Here is a 15,949-nt window from a genome sequence, read left to right on the forward strand (position 1 = left end):
TTTCGGGGTAGGTCTTATTTTCGGGGAAACACGGTAGAAGAGCAAAAACAAAATAAAATAAAGACCTGTGACTTGCCTCTGCAGACTCCATACCATGGCTTTTTGTAATGTAATTTGTACAGGAATGTGTTGTTGTCAATGTATTGTTGGTAACTTACCTCTCCCATTTGCTGTTCAATAATCTGGTGAGCTATTTCTTCTATAGATGCCATGATCTGTCTTTAAAATGTTATCCTTGGGAGGAATGAAGGTATTTAAGGAGTCCAGTTTTGGTCAACTGAAACCTATTAAAAATAAAATAATACAAAAATCATCTATTACTTATTGATCTTTAAATATTCGATATTAAAAAAAATGTTATTGCCTCCAACTATAATCCAACAATTAGTAAGGGGCCTGCAATTTTCTGTGTTTTCTATAAATTCTTATGCAGAACAATCACATGTTATACTAAATTCTGCTTGAAGGATAAGAGCACTTATCCTTTATGGTCCCTTTCCTTGGTTTACCCTAGAAATTATTTTGCAGTATGATGGAAACATACACGGATTAAACACCCAGCTCTGCAATTTTTTGGTCCCAACTGCACCACCTTGTGTATTGCGCCCCAATAGAACTTTGGAACTGAGAGTGTATGGTCCCAGGACATATTTCCTACTATCATATATATCTTTAGTAAAACATGACTGCACCCAGGCTTGTGACCATACCAAAATATCCTCACAGTTGTCCCTATTATGAAAAAGGATTACACTCACACAATACACAAAGATGTTTCTAATAGCTGGAATTAAAAAAGGTTTACAATTGTAACCTAATTTAGAAAGCCTGCCAGTCTTGCATGTCCCTGTATTTTTCAGAGCCATTGAGGTGAGGTGCCATTGAGGTGACTAGTCGGTAATGAAAAAAACAAGCAAATAAAAGCGTACCTAAACTCAGAAATTTCACTTTACATAAAGGGGTAGACAACCATTTTATGTTAAGTGAAAAAATTCTGTTTGTTCGTTTGTGTTTGTTTTTTTTTTTTTTATGCAACATCCTTAATTCTCGATCACCAAGGCAATTGAGAATGAATGGGAAAGCAGAGCCTCCCGGGATATCTACGTCACGCATCCCAAGAGGCTATTGGCTGCTCCTTTTGTGCATGCATGAACATCTCCGGCATGCGCAGAGACATTTCGCTAAAAGTGAAAGAAATTGCTGACATCACGCATGCGCAGTGAGATTGGCAAGTCGCAGTGATATTGGCACTGGCCCGAAGACGCAGGACCCGATGGAAAAAAACTCAGAACAGATTGACTGCGCTGCGGGATTGAAGGTAAGTGAATTCTTTTTTTGTTTTAGGTCGTTTTTAGGTTTACTTCCACTTTAAAATTCTGTATTTTTACATTAAATTTCCTACCAGCCTTTTAGAAAGCTTCCAAAAAAAAGGGATCTGACTGGCTAGCCGATTTATTAATTATAGCTGCTGGTGTACAAGAAAGTGGCTGAATACTGAAACCAGAAAGAGAAGAAGTAGGAAGATGGTGCCAGCACCCCACTATGTATTACAGACAGGTGAATGCATTTAAAAATGATCAGACAATTAAGATTTTTTATTACAGAAAAGGACTTTCTGGAATTAAGAATCTGTCTAAACACAATGTTTCTGGAAAAAAAAAAAAAGTCTGCAGTAGCTCAAAAAACATACTAAGCTTTCAACTTAAAATAAATTAAAATAGTTTGAGGTCAGTTTTATTACATTTTTAGGTGATATCTATTCTTTTTTGTTGACTGAGATATTGAGCTCTGTGAACAGCCTTCGTAAACCAGACTCCATTGCTACGGCTCATTTTGTCAGTGTACTTTAATGTGATTGATACATTTTAAAACGGAATCTATAACATTCCCTGGTAAGAATCTATTACTGCCACTGAAACACAGACCTGCAAGATTCACACTAGGGAATGTCTGACAGCCTCATGTTTAAGAGTCCTTAAACATGAGGCTGCTCTAGTAACACAGATTTCCTTGTGCCCCCCTGCAGTGCCATTCAGCCACCTGAAGTAAAGGATATGTCTGTGTATGTCTATTTGTGCATGTGTGTGTCTATGTATGTATGTCTATGTATGTCAGTGTCTGTCTTTGGGCCGGGGTTATTTGCTGAATGGGTGAGCGGCATTAATATGATGCCTGCAGGCCCAGCTAAGTCACAACACACACAGAGCAGCCATGTGTCTAACATGTAACACAAGTGCCCATCATTCACTGCCATGTACGCCTCCCCTCCCGCCTAAGGTGCGCGCACGGTGCGTGCATAGGCGGGAGGAAGCTGTGTATCTATGTGCATGAATATGTATGTGTATGTCTGTGTCTATGTATGTGTAGGTCTATGTATGTATGTATGTCTGTCTATATGTATGTGTATGTATGCCTGTCTGTCTATATGTATGTGTCTATGTATGTCTGTGTCTATGTATGTGTGTGTATGTGTATGTATGTCTGTGTCTTTGTGTATGTATGTCTGTCTATATGTATGTGTCTATGTATGTGTAGGTCTATGTATGTCTGTGTCTTTGTATGTGTAGGTCTATGTATGTGTATGTATGTCTGTCTATCTGTATGTATGTATGTCTGTCTATATGTATGTGTGTGTATGTATGTCTGTCTATATGTATCTGTCTATGTATGTGTATGTATGTCTATATGTATGTGTCTATGTTTGTCTATGTCTATGTATGTATGTCTATGGGCCGGGGTTATTTGCTGAATGGGTGAGCGGTATTATTATGATGCCTGCAGGCCCAGCTCAGTCACACTACACACAGAGCAGCCATGTGTCTGTAACATGTAACACACAAGTGCCTGTCATTCGCTGCCATGTTCGCCTCCCCTCCCGCCTAAGGCGCGCGCACGGAGGGAGGGCACACGGCGCGTGCATAGGCGGGAGAGGGGAGGAAGCTGCGTGTCCGGGAAGCTGTTCCTGTCGGGTGGAGGTCAAAGGTCACAGTGACAGGGTTAAAGCGTCACTCGGGCACGACGCTCCGGACGCACTCATGTTGGACGGGGTGAGCGCGGGTGTGAGGAGACATTCCGCATTGCTCCGGGGTCCCTGCTACAAGCTAGCCTACACACAGCTGCAGTCTCCTCCTTTGTAATGTCTTCCGGCGCTTACCTGCGTCCCGAGAAACAGGCGCGGTTTCTGCGATAGGCTGCACCGTGGTCAGACGATGTGTTCACGGTAAACTACCGCACCCGGTTCCCGGCGGGTCAGAGTTCGTGACCCTCCCTCAGCTCCACCGAATGCGCAGCTCCTCCCCGTGACCGATGCGTAGCTGGAGCCGTGATGACGTCACCGGGCGCCCAATGCGGGATGACGCACAGGGGAGAGGGAATGGCTGCTGGAGGAGTTTACAGGCATTATTTCTCCACGGGCTATGAATATAAAGTCGCGTTTTCCAAACACTTATCCAAATGTGACAGGGAATATCCACAAAGGGGGCTGCATGAGCTTAATAGCAGCCTGGGGTCTGTAAGTATGACAGTGAATCTGACATTCACCAAAACGTTCCCTGGTGGAGAAACAAACTGCTGTTGGAACACATGGACCTGAAGGATGTGCCAGCACTGAATGTTTTGGTGAATGTCAGATTCACTGCTTTTAAATTGGAGCTCTAGGCATCTCATAGCACATGTGACCCCTTTATGTGTAAGGTGCATTGTATTATAAATCATCATTTCTGCAATTTTTTATTTTACTAGAAGAGTAATATTTACATGGAACCAGTACCGAGCTATAGAGCCAAGTAACATTGTGTGTATTAACACCTGTGCATTCCCAACCCTTATACGCAGATCAATAAACAAGGCACTGACCAGATGAGCTGCAAGGTCTTTTATTCCTAAATTCACTTATTTCTTCTATTTCAGTAAAAAAAACACAATGCTTTACCCTGAACAGAAATGTAAAATACAGAAGTGGTAGGTGGAGGTGTAGAAAACGGAGATGAACTTAATATCCAGAGGCAACTAGGATTTTTAAAAGCCGGTTAATGGCAAATTTTGGATTTGTTATACTACAGGCAGTACATCAGAGCTGCTTCTAAATATTGGTTGGAAGTGCACAATATCACCAAGTATTTAACCCCCCTGCTACTATGGAGATTTGCTGTCTTCTTTTACCAGAGTAACTAGTTTCCTAATTTGCTGAAATGTTACAAAAGTGTAATTTAATTTTAGTTTTGGCCTATATGTGTATGTTACTGGTTTCAGGAACATATAGGGCTTTATTTATAAAGCAGAGAATCATACATTCCAGTATGGGAATCTTCCAAGTGCAGATGTTTCAATGGCAGGAATCTTTGGGGGAATGTCAGATGTTTTATAAATAGAACCCATAGAGTGATACTAATGTAAAATCATGTAAACACTTATGATCAATACCATGTGTGAGCAACATGATTATTTTAGTCACATACACATTGGCGAGATTTAGTTGTTCAATCCATAGGTCGAATAAAATTTTCCTGCTGCCATGAAGGTATGTTAGTCTAGTCAGTAGGTGATTGTATGCACATACAATGTCCGATACAGAGTCACATTTTTCTAAATTTGCCAGCAAGTCTATTTTTTTACTGTAGTTTTAGGTGCCATACTTAGCCAATAAGTTAATTTATTATGAAATGCCAGACAATTTTTGTTAATACAGGTAGTTTATGAACTTGCCAGACAAAACTTTCTATAGTACCACATCATTTTGGACTTCTCTTTTTGTGATCTATACCAGCTTAGGATCCAACAAACTTCAGACCTATCTCAGCCACAAACCTAATCTTCATAGAACAAGTGGAGGCCATATTTTGCTCTATAATCATAGAAGCTGGTATAGGAGTTGCCATTACTCCTGCACCTGACAAGGTTAAAACTTTGGTGAAATATGTAAACCAAAATTTAAATAAAGTATACTGTTTTTTTTTTTATAGTATTGTAATTGTTTTACCAGTTTCATACTTGGTTTTTTTTTTTATGTTTAAGGATATAAATAAAATGGTGTGTAATATAAATACTGGGACTGAAAGTCATGCCATTTAAATTAAATTGCCATTTACAAATTGGCTTCTCTGTTCTGTGGGTCTTGCAATGGCAGTCCTGATTATGGTGAAACGGTTGTCGATTGCTGTCATTTCTAATGCTCTGTTTAATGGTTAAATGGTTCTGATAAGACATTTCATTAGTAGTTTAACTTTGTGGCACAGGATAACATGACATGGAGAAACACTAGAAACTTTTTATCCCCTTGAAATACATATGCTTCTTCTTTCTGCTCATTTAAAGAGCACTAAACCAATATTTTTTTGTATACCCATCTTCTTCTGTCTCTTTAAACCCTCACTAATTCCTACCACTCCATATCCCCCCTCCTATTGTGTGAGACTTCCCTCACCTCCTAGATCAGGGGTGCCCACACTTTTTTGGCTTGTGAGCTACTTTTAAAATGACCAAGTCAAAGTGATCCACCAACAATAAAAACTTGGACTTTATAACTCCTGTGCACAGTAGAGTTTATTTTGAAAGGCAGGGCTCCGCGATCATCTCGCGTTGCCTTTGCAATCTACCAGTAGATTGTGATCCACCTGTTGGGCACCCTTGTCCTGGATTGTAAACTCTGGCCTCTTGTGTCAATGTCTGTAACTGTCAATTGTAACTACTATATATGTACAGCACTGCCTAATATGTTGGCACTATATAAAACCTGTTTAATAATAAATATGCAATTCATCATTCTTGCCTAAAAAATAATTGTATATAACCATACATGTGACATTTTATTTTAGCAATGTTTAGTTAATCATAAAGAACTCCACAAAACGTTAGGATTGTGTAAATTACAAGGTTACAAGCATTTTCTCACAAACCACTTTATTGTAATGGTCAGAGATTAGAATTCTGTGCTAAATTGATGGTGGAAAAAAGTATGCTTGAATTTTAAAACATGATTTGAATACAAATTATCTGCCTACATTTTTTGATCCAGTGATGTCTAGACCTCTGGTTTGTATACGTTACAGCAGTATACAGTTTTTTTTTTTGTTTTCTTTTTAAAAGGGGCAACACCACCCCCTAATTCTCGACCGCCTAGGCGATCGAGAGTGAATGGGAGCGGAAAGCCTCCCGGGATACCTACGTCGGGCACTCCTTCAGCGCATGCCTAGGATCTCAGGTATGCACAGAAGGAGCCTTTTTGCTCAAAGAGAAAAATTTGCCGGTCTCACACATACGCAGTGAGATCAGCAAATTTTTTTTTTTCATCCTATGTCACCCGATCTCGCACCTGGGTCGGGTGACATAGGATGAAGGACCAGGAAGAAGATGCTGGCTCCAGGACATATGACGCAGGACCTGATGCAAGACTGGATCGGACTGCCCTGTAGGATTGAAGGTAAGTGTATTTTTTTTTTTTTGCCATTTTTCAGTTTAGTTCCTCTTTAAAGTCAATCTGCCTGCCATTGATGTGGTGAAAAGTAATTTTTCTCTAATGTGGAATTTATCAGCAGTTATTTCATTAGGGGTTTAGTATTGCTTCCTTTTTATGAAAAAGGCTAGAATTAGTAATGGACTTTTACCTTTTAATATTGCTATACCATGCTGGGTTTCTAAGCCGTAGAGAATTAGATGACCCAGTAACAGAATATTGTACTTTTGCGATTCTTTGCGAAAAGTAGAAAACCGAATTATCAATATTTACATCCTAGGAGTGATAGATAAAATGTCACCAGAGCCTTTTTTCCAGTCTAACCTTTCATCATTTTATAATCCCCTGCAGCAGCCCACTACATACTACTTTGTAGCAAATATCCTGATTATATTTCTGGAGAGATGTAGCTTCCTACAATTCACTGATGTGATATGATTATCAATGGCTACAAAAGAACCACATTCAGTAGCTAACTCCAAGTGCTGCAAAAGGTCTACAGCTCAGCAAGTAAATTACAAATGAATACCTCTGCTGTGACACAGACCATTCATTGACTGCAGATCAATTTTTCATAGGGAAAAAAAAAAAGTAAGAACAATTCTATCAATTGCATGGCATATTCCTTAGACTTTCCACCTTCAAATAAGAAAGTTTTAACCTGTGTTCAAATTTGGAAATCTCTTGGCAGATGGATCCTTAAGGTGGCATTCTGACCAATTATTACAATTCAACAATTGTGAAGTTTTATTGTAAGGTTAGGGTTAATTGTCGTAAGGGGGGGGGCACCTGTTCTGAGGGGAGATCATAGAGGAGAGATCAGCAAAATCATCTTGGCTGTATCCCTGCCTCTCTCCACCTTGCTCATCTCAGGCACCCTAGAAGGACAAGTAAACCTGGGATAGATAGAGGAGGGTATGAATGCTTGCTGCTGTTGACTGGGTCTATACATGTGAGCATGTGGCTTTATAGTTGTTTAGATCAGTGGTCCCCAACCTTTTAGAGCTTACGGACCACTAAATGGCACATGTGCAGGGAGCCGGTTGTCACTGAAAGTGGGGGGAGACTTCCCCCAGAGTGATGTCATGATGCCAGAACCCGCCCAGGTCTAAGCCTGCGATTGTGTCCAGAGACACAACCTGCCCTGAGCCTGCAAAGCGTGTGGGAGACATGGTTTGTGCCTCTGACTGATGCGGCCTCCCCCTCCCAGTGGAGTCCTCCTGACCCCACTGGGGGGTGCACCAGCCAGAGCGGCAGCCCACCAGTCAGACGGGCCGGAAGTTGGGGACCCCTAGTTTACAACATTTCTACAAGGCAGTCAACCCTTTTGGCAGCAGCAAAAAGGATAATTAACAGAAGTGTAAATTACAGAACTGGTGGGTGGAGGTCTACAGGCAGTACATCACAACTGCTTCTAAATATTGGTTGGAAGTGCACAATATCGCCCCTGGTTGGAAGTGCACAATTGAACTCCCCTGCTACTATTAAGATTTGCTGTCTTCTCTAACCAGAGTGAGATCTTTTTACCTGCTTGTAGGTACGCTACACTAAAGTTAATTCCTGAGGAAAAACTTTTTGAACCTTGGTTATATTCCAAGGCAAAATTCCATGCGTCCAACCGAAGTCTAAACTAAACTAAAACGGTTTTCTTTTTTGAAGTGGTGATCTGCAAGCTCCCTATTATTTCCAACAGATAACCTTGCAATTGGCAAAGCTCACGCTATCTTGTGACTGAAGAGCTCTAACTCTAAATCTGCAAGGAACATAACCAGACATCTACAGAGGGACCACTGTTTCCATTTAGAAAGCAAGAATCCTTCTCTTCAGCATGCTGATAGCATACAGACTTTGTAAGCTGTGGGTGTAAGATACTAGTAGCATTGGCCACCAAGGGAATAATCATGGACATGTAACAATAACATTGTAAACCTGTGGCAGGAACTTTGTAAGGTGAAGGCAACCTTTTTTCCATTAGTATCCCTATTTGGTTTAATAATGCCCCAGCTTTTGTTTTTAGCAGATTTGAGCTAAACTAATAGTTTAGTTGAGCTTTAACCTCCCGGGTGGTTTAATTATGACATTATTTTCATGTCAAAAGCAGTACATTGTTTTGCATGGAACTTTGTTGTTTATAATTGAAGGCCTTTAGTTCTTAGGAATTACTCCCGCGTATGATAAAGTTTGAAACACAAATCATAAATTATATTAAAAATATTAAATCTAAAAAATAATGAAATATAATAATTTTATTAAAAAATTAAAAAAAAAAAAATTTAAATTTGTCCAAACAAGGGTACAATATTAGATAAACTTTTGGATTTTTTATTTGGATTTATTTTTTTATAACCTTATCACTGCAATCAATATTTTAAATTTCCTGCCAGGCTGTGCCTCCTCAGCGTACTGAGGCTTCACACATCACATCGATCAAGCTAAGGATGTGATGCAGAAGCCAGCTGGGGAACGCTGGAGGACACCGCTGGATTTTGGGGAGCAGGTAGGATTTTTTTCTATGCTACCCAAGTGTGGCTCGGGGTTACCGGTTTTGGTACATAAAATTCACCCTGAGCCACATTTGGGAACACCGCCAGGGGGTTTAAAGTGATCTAATGAGAAAAGCTGGAGACAGGTATAAAGTGCAGCTGTAGATACTTTCAGTTCCTCTGTTTTGGCAGAATTCCAGGCAGTGCACTGGCAAAGTCAAAACTTTACAACTGACCTTACAAATTCTTATGAACCAATGAAGTAGTCCATTCCATTTTACATATGCAATGCCACCTAAATTTCAACAATCTAAATGAATACATACTCATAACAGGAAAATCCTGAATAATGTATAAAGGACACACTCAACCAGGTTGAAATCTGTATTTTAATAAATAATATGTACAGAAGTTGCAGCAAACTAATTTACAAATATATAAAATAATAAAAAAGACATGAATATCCAAAAATATGAAATTGGATATCAAAATGTTATGGCAGTATGTAGTGTCCATGTCAGGTTTTGTTACAAAACTGTTCCTTCCTGAAATGCTTCAATCCACCTTGATGAAAAGAAACAGAAAAAAGGTTACATTTTAACTACTTGTAAAGCTAATGCACACAGTAATACAAACATGGTATATATGGCTGTTGCAGGCCTTTTTAGATACGAAGATTTACAGTGCCAAGAAAAAAAATCTGTACCATCTCAAACATTTACATTCAACAGATTGAAAGTGCATGCGTTAGTCAACAATTTGGGTGAGTTTGTATTCACCAATATCACTAATGATAATAGCATGAACATAAACTCTTGCAGAAGTAAATTCTTGTTCTATTGTGCATTTTACTCGGAAATCAAATATTCCCCTGGCAAGTGGGTTTGTTGGATGATAACAAAGCCTTTTCAAATTTAGAAGTGTGCTTAAAATATAAAGTGCACACATGTACCTTTCCCAGGCTACCTTCCCTAAACTTTGCCCCTACTATACAAAATTACGAAACCTTACCAAACCATTTTTTGGCTTTGCACCTGAGTCTTATACAAAATCCATGAATTCTTGAATATATTGAATTAAAAAAAATGATATATTTGAAGCAGGACCTGTGTTTTTTTTTATATTTGTGATATGTAATTAGAATGAGCAGGAAATTGGGGCAGGAGAGAAGTGATGAAGGAAAAACAGTGGGTTATAACTGTTTTTTTATTATTATTATTATTATGGAAGAGCAGAACATACCTTTCTGTTGTTTGAGCGTCATCAGCTCTGAAGGTGTAAAACAGGGTGTTCTTGTGCAGCAGATGAATGACTTTCAGATCTGTGCTTTCATCTTGTACTACTTTGACTGTGAATCCCAGCAGAGGCTGGCTTTCCAAAGCTGCAATATCCTGAAATCATATACCACAATACACTTTTAATTTAATACATATACGTAAAAACACAACTATACAAAATCTTTACAAAAATAGGATTAAAAATGCAAAAATACAGGACAATTGTATTCAGTAGTCTTGGATTCTAGTTGTATTTGGGACCTGACTGGTATTTCATTTTGCTCTTTTCCAGTCTGCTCAGACTGCTTAGAGCTAAATAAAGAATTGTTTTTTAAATAAAGATTTATTCCATTAAATTTACATGTGAGAACAAATACATAAGCAATAACACAAAGTCAACGCATAATAATCCATATCTATGACTGCTATCGTCTCCTTTTTAATGTTACAATGAACTAGAAAAATGCTGTTACTCCAGCACTATATTATTATTTCTCTACAGTGTGAATAAATCTTTCCTGCCATTTACCTCATATAAAAAACATTTGGCCAAAATGTCAAAGAAAGTTAAAAATGAGGACAATCAAACCATTTTATATGAATACTTTCCCTTTCAACACTTATGTCATCTATTAAATATTAGCTATGTATGTGGTACAGTTACAAATACCAGGGTTTCATCTACAATTGCAGTCACCTCTACAACACATTGAAGTCAGTGTATTGCAGTTGACTTAACTGGAATGGTAGAGCTATCTTCAATCCCATATAATTGAATTTCTGCCACATCTACTATTAACCAATCGTATAAAAACAAAGAAATACTAGGACTTTAAAAGTAGCATAGACAAAATGCAACATAGGTAAAAACACATGAATTTCATATTTAAAAAGACATGTTATGACATGTCTTTTTTAAATATGTATTGAATAAATCTGTTTTACCTATGTTGCATTTTGTCTATGCTGCCTTTAAAGTCCCAGTATTTGTTCTTGTACAGTTGACATATTTGCTATAAAGTGGTCAAATCGCTTAGGCTCAGTTCAGACCTGACTTGGCAAATCTTTTCCACTTCTCAAAAAGAAAGAGTAGAAAGGGTGTCAGCTACATGGTTGCTGCTTTAGTTTTATCAGATGAATGGAACATGTCTCAGCACTATTAAATAATCAGCAGGTTCTCCACCATTCTCAGGGTGGTGTCTATGTCTTCTCCTCATAGCACAAGACTAAAAGCTATTGTTTGGTTTGCAGGAGTTATATTGCTGGCGAATAGTTTCTTACCTCACTAGCAGCATATGTGTATAGGACTTTGTTCTTTATCACAAACCACATCTGCTTCCATGGCTTTTTGCTACCCTTTGATCTCTGTAAATGACCACTCATTGACGAGTCTTCTGTACTTGCACATACCTGAAAGCCAATAAAACAAAATTAATATGAGTATATGTCTTCCCGTGAATTTAGGCCTAGTATGAACAGGTTCTTAGAGCCTTTCTGGCACAGGAAGTTGCCAGCCATCCCTTTTTACCAATACAGGCATGCAAACATAATAATAAATGAGATGGCAAGTGTTTAAAGCAGAAACAAATTCAAACATGCATATTGAAGTTATTAGAGATTTTCAAAACATTTAAATTTCCTAGCAGCAGTTCATAAATGACACAATAACAAAGATTTAATTTTGAGAGTCCTGCTAACATCACCATGTCAACTCATTTTTATATACAAAAAAAAAACATTCAAGGCTGAGACCAGACCCAGACATACCTTAAGCGCTGCTGGGATTTTTTTATGTTTCCTTCCGGATGGAATGCTTTGCAGAACTGAAGAAAGAGCACTGGAGGGGGACTTATGGTTTGCAGGGGAACATGATTTGGAGGCGCTTGGACTATCTGTTTGGAAGATGGTAATCAGATGGAGAGTTTTATTCAATGAAATTCAGTACACAAGGCAATGTATGTAGTTGGTAAAGCATTTAAATCTCTGCCTTAAAACATTTAAATGTCTCCCTTAAAAAGTAAAGGATGCCAAGGTTTACATCTCCTAAGATTAAGTGTCTTCTAACAAGGTAAGGATAGGATACTAGGATTACCTATATAGGATACCCCTTTATATCTCTACATGACATGAAAATTTCACATTTAATTAAAAATTCCAAGAAAATAGACCAGAAACTCTCTTTTAAGATACCATTTTGGACACTTACCTTCTAAAGCCTAATAGGGAATCACTGTATTTTGCAAGGATTGCAGACAATAGCAATTAACATGAGAGGTTTATTACTTTCAATATATGTGTAATACATTACAAGGTAATGTAACTTAGTATGTGTATATTAGCTAAAGTCCCTGAATCTAAGCAAATCTTGAGGCATCCTCAAATTATTATGTGAAAAATAAGCGACTGGAAACTGATTTTAAACAAGCAAGACGAATAGCCATAACTATAGCTGGCTAGAAAATGAAATACCTTGTTTCTGGAGTTCATGAAAACACAGATCACATACTCGGGCTAAATGGTACTTGAGATACTCCAAGCTGTACTTGTTGGTTGAACATGCTTGGCATACAATCTGAAAACAAGAGCACATTTATTTACATAAGCACAACAAAATCATTGTTTGTAAATCTATTAAATGTGAAACATCCCTTTTTGGGGCATACATTGGATTATTTAAAAAATAGGCAGAACTCAGGGCACCCAAGCCAACATTTGGTTTAGGTACTTTAAAACATAATACAAAAATATTTGGTACATGTTTTCTATCCTGTGCAGCCTCCTCCATTACTCTCCTGCTGTGTTGGTCATTGTGATGAGCTTTTTTCCCCAACTATAGCACACTTCCTTTTGAATTTGTTAAACAATTATTGGTATAAAAATCACAGTACATGTAATAGTATAACACTGGCAAGCAGTTAAAATCCAGTAAGACAAACCTTGCCACACGCTCTACAATGATGTCTTCTGTAGGTCAGCGTAAACTCACTAGTACAAATCATGCACATTGTAGCTCTGCCATCAGGAATCCAAATTGGTGCTTTTGTGCCAAGCGCATTATCTCCTTCCTCTTCAGGGTCAGTCTGAAATAAATAGTAAAAAAATCTGGGTTTATATACACAAACACCTTTGCATTCAGTATTAAATGCATCATAATGTGACATACTAGATAAGCTTTTCCCACTGCATTTAACCATCACCAGTAGCACCAATATGCAACGTATGCCAATCTTCCTAGATTACAGTGTTTTGTGGTTAGTTGCAGTAACTCCCAAAATAAAACGAAAAAATACTAAAAATCAAAAAAATACTATGTCTTTTGCAATAAAACAGGTAAACAAGTAAACGTTCAGGGTCTACCTCTTCTTGACTTTTTGTTGGGTTGAAGGTTGTTTTCTTTTTGGCATATTCTTCAATTGCAGTGGAAATTGCTTCGAGCCAATCATCTCTTTCAGTAGCAGAACTGTAATGACAAACAATGCTTTGTCCGGCAATTTTATCTTGTATAATGGGACTACAAAACATATTTGCATAAAAATACTTTACCCTGATGACCCATATTCAATGCTGTAAATGCTGTAAATATATATATATATATATATATATACAAGTATATATATACATCAAATCACGAGGGCATCAAATGCCATAGGATGTCAAAGTCCCAAAGTGAAAAATCATTGATTATTTTAAAAAAACGAAAGAAGAATCATGGAGCAGAACAGTAGTAACAAATCTCATTCCGAATTTACTAAAACTGGAACTCGGAGGCAGGAGTAACGTATGTCTCGCTGCCAATATACAGCTAAGAGGGTGTAGGCACTGCCTAGGCACTCTCACATAGCAAGAAGTGCACCACTATTTTTCAGAAGCCATAAGGTAGATTTTTCAGGTTATTGGTAAGGCAAAAAAAACATTTCCAACCACGATGACTGCAGACCTAAACCCAGAAAAGGATCAGGTAAAAATATCAGTGCCCAAGACAAAGCAAGGACTGGTGACTGTATTTAAATTGGGAGCAGATTGGTAAGTTTATTTTATTGCAGAAGGGACATAAATAATCTGCCTGCGCATTTTTAAAATTTTTTAAAATTCTGTTTTAAAAAACGTCTACATGTTCCAGGAATCAATTACTAAGATGAGTACCCCCTGATGATTTACAGGGTTTAGGTAGAGAAATACAACTCAATATTTCCACTGAAAAACCTTGGGAATGCATGCATAGTTTTAATACCTGGCTGACAAAATGAAGGACCTCTCCACGCTTTCTATGTTTAGCTCATTCTGATAAGCCTCTTGGGTTGGCTTTCTCACCTACAAATACAGAAGTACATGCACATTTTAAAAATGCCTACTCTCAGTTTTAAAATACACTTTAAACCAATTCAAAAATCATTTATTCCCAGTCTTGTAATATACAAAAATTGTATCTGCCTAAAAACCTTATTTGTATGATATTCTAAAAATCCCCTGAAAGGCCAATTAGAGCCTCATGGTAATGTATAATGCTCTTAGTATAATACGTTTAAAGCACTGTAGACCAGAAGGAGGTTTCTACACAGCGTACAGAAAGAAAAAAACACAACAAAACCTATCAGTGTGAATAAAGGTATACATAGCCCCGTTAGCAGTAGATAGTTCAAAAACTAAAACATGAAAGAAGCTTTCACCCCACTGGCTATTGAGCATGACATGATCAAATTAATCACAAGACTGGCTAAACAGAATCACTGATGCTATGGTATCCTAAACAGTTTATAATATATGCAAGTTGATTGTAATTGTTAAGTGTCAAGTTCCTACCTTCATTCCAGCCAAAGAGAGCATGTTGTTAAGTTTATACATCCCTGACTGAACCGGGGTCGTATATAACAAGGTGTCATTGAACTTGGAGGGAAAAAAAGCAGTGTTATTATTCATTACAAATATGTAAAAAACTGAGAACAAACACCTGACTGTTGTAATGATATAATCTGGTAAAAGTAAAATGTTATAAGGCATGTAGTAGTACTAATGGGCTGTTGTGGTAATTAAGTACGGTCACTGCCTATTGAATCACTGATGTGGAATAATTATGAAGATCAGCAATTATAATATTATGCTGGCTTTATACTTGTTCCAGTTTTAGTACTAACACTAAGGACCAAACAGGAACTGAAGGAGTTACATAAAACTACACAACAAGACATGCTGCTTTCTGCTCTGGGTAGGCAGTTTGGTTGTACAAAAGCGTGGTCACCTAAGGTTTCCTCCAACATGTTTGAACAAATTTGGCAACTTACCAAGAAAAACATTCGTGGCTGCATAACCTTCCGGGAAAGCTTCATCAAAGTCCCCTCTTTTAGAAAGACCTGAGCAAGCAGAATAAACAATGAACCAGTCTAAGTGTCGATTACTTACATAATGTTTTACATGTTCAAAGCCACAACATAACAAGTGCTTTGTTTTACTACAGAGGACATCTGCTGTAGGTGCACCATAATCATACAAAGCAATACAGGAAAAAATGCTTTGCATTATTCCAGATCCCTGGTTAATGATTTAGAAATTATTTTCTGTACATACCCTTCCAGGCTGCACAATCTCATGGTGGCCATTTAAACTATACTGGATCTGCATCAGCTTTTGAAAATTGTCCTAAAAAAGAATAGGGGAAATATCAACTTTAGATGAATAACCGTAAAATCCCCACCATGTAAAGCAAAAAGCGAAACAAGCATAAGTATTTGTGGCAAAATATG

At 37.9% G+C, this 15,949-nt stretch overlaps 2 protein-coding genes across 4 annotated transcripts in view; both read right to left on the reverse strand.

Moving 5' to 3' along the window:
• The window catches only part of NR2C1 (nuclear receptor subfamily 2 group C member 1), a 21,054-nt gene extending 17,725 nt beyond the window's left edge, over positions 1–3,329 (reverse strand). For 2 of the 3 annotated variants that reach the window (XM_072401267.1, XM_072401265.1), the window contains exons 1-2: positions 3,155–3,329; positions 159–284 (exon numbers count right to left, since the gene is read on the reverse strand). In XM_072401267.1, the coding sequence (XP_072257368.1) occupies positions 159–212 (54 nt within the window). In that variant the 5' untranslated portion in view covers positions 213–284; positions 3,155–3,329. Of the gene's footprint in view, positions 1–158; positions 285–1,741; positions 2,978–3,154 lie in introns of those variants that run through there. The other variant, XM_072401266.1, reaches the window with a different exon arrangement.
• Positions 3,330–9,304: 5,975 nt separating this feature from the next.
• FGD6 (FYVE, RhoGEF and PH domain containing 6) overlaps positions 9,305–15,949 on the reverse strand; it is a 49,303-nt gene continuing 42,658 nt past the window's right edge. Inside the window, exons 11-21 of the mRNA XM_072401268.1 lie at positions 15,774–15,845; positions 15,491–15,559; positions 15,012–15,095; positions 14,443–14,522; positions 13,569–13,671; positions 13,148–13,291; positions 12,681–12,783; positions 11,979–12,103; positions 11,493–11,621; positions 10,177–10,325; positions 9,305–9,498 (exon numbers count right to left, since the gene is read on the reverse strand). Of these exons, the coding sequence (XP_072257369.1) occupies positions 9,462–9,498; positions 10,177–10,325; positions 11,493–11,621; positions 11,979–12,103; positions 12,681–12,783; positions 13,148–13,291; positions 13,569–13,671; positions 14,443–14,522; positions 15,012–15,095; positions 15,491–15,559; positions 15,774–15,845 (1,095 nt within the window). The 3' untranslated portion in view covers positions 9,305–9,461. The remainder of the gene's footprint in view (positions 9,499–10,176; positions 10,326–11,492; positions 11,622–11,978; positions 12,104–12,680; positions 12,784–13,147; positions 13,292–13,568; positions 13,672–14,442; positions 14,523–15,011; positions 15,096–15,490; positions 15,560–15,773; positions 15,846–15,949) is intronic.

The sequence above is a fragment of the Pyxicephalus adspersus genome, chromosome 2 (assembly GCF_032062135.1).
Source record: "Pyxicephalus adspersus chromosome 2, UCB_Pads_2.0, whole genome shotgun sequence".
Lineage (NCBI taxonomy): Eukaryota > Metazoa > Chordata > Amphibia > Anura > Pyxicephalidae > Pyxicephalus > Pyxicephalus adspersus.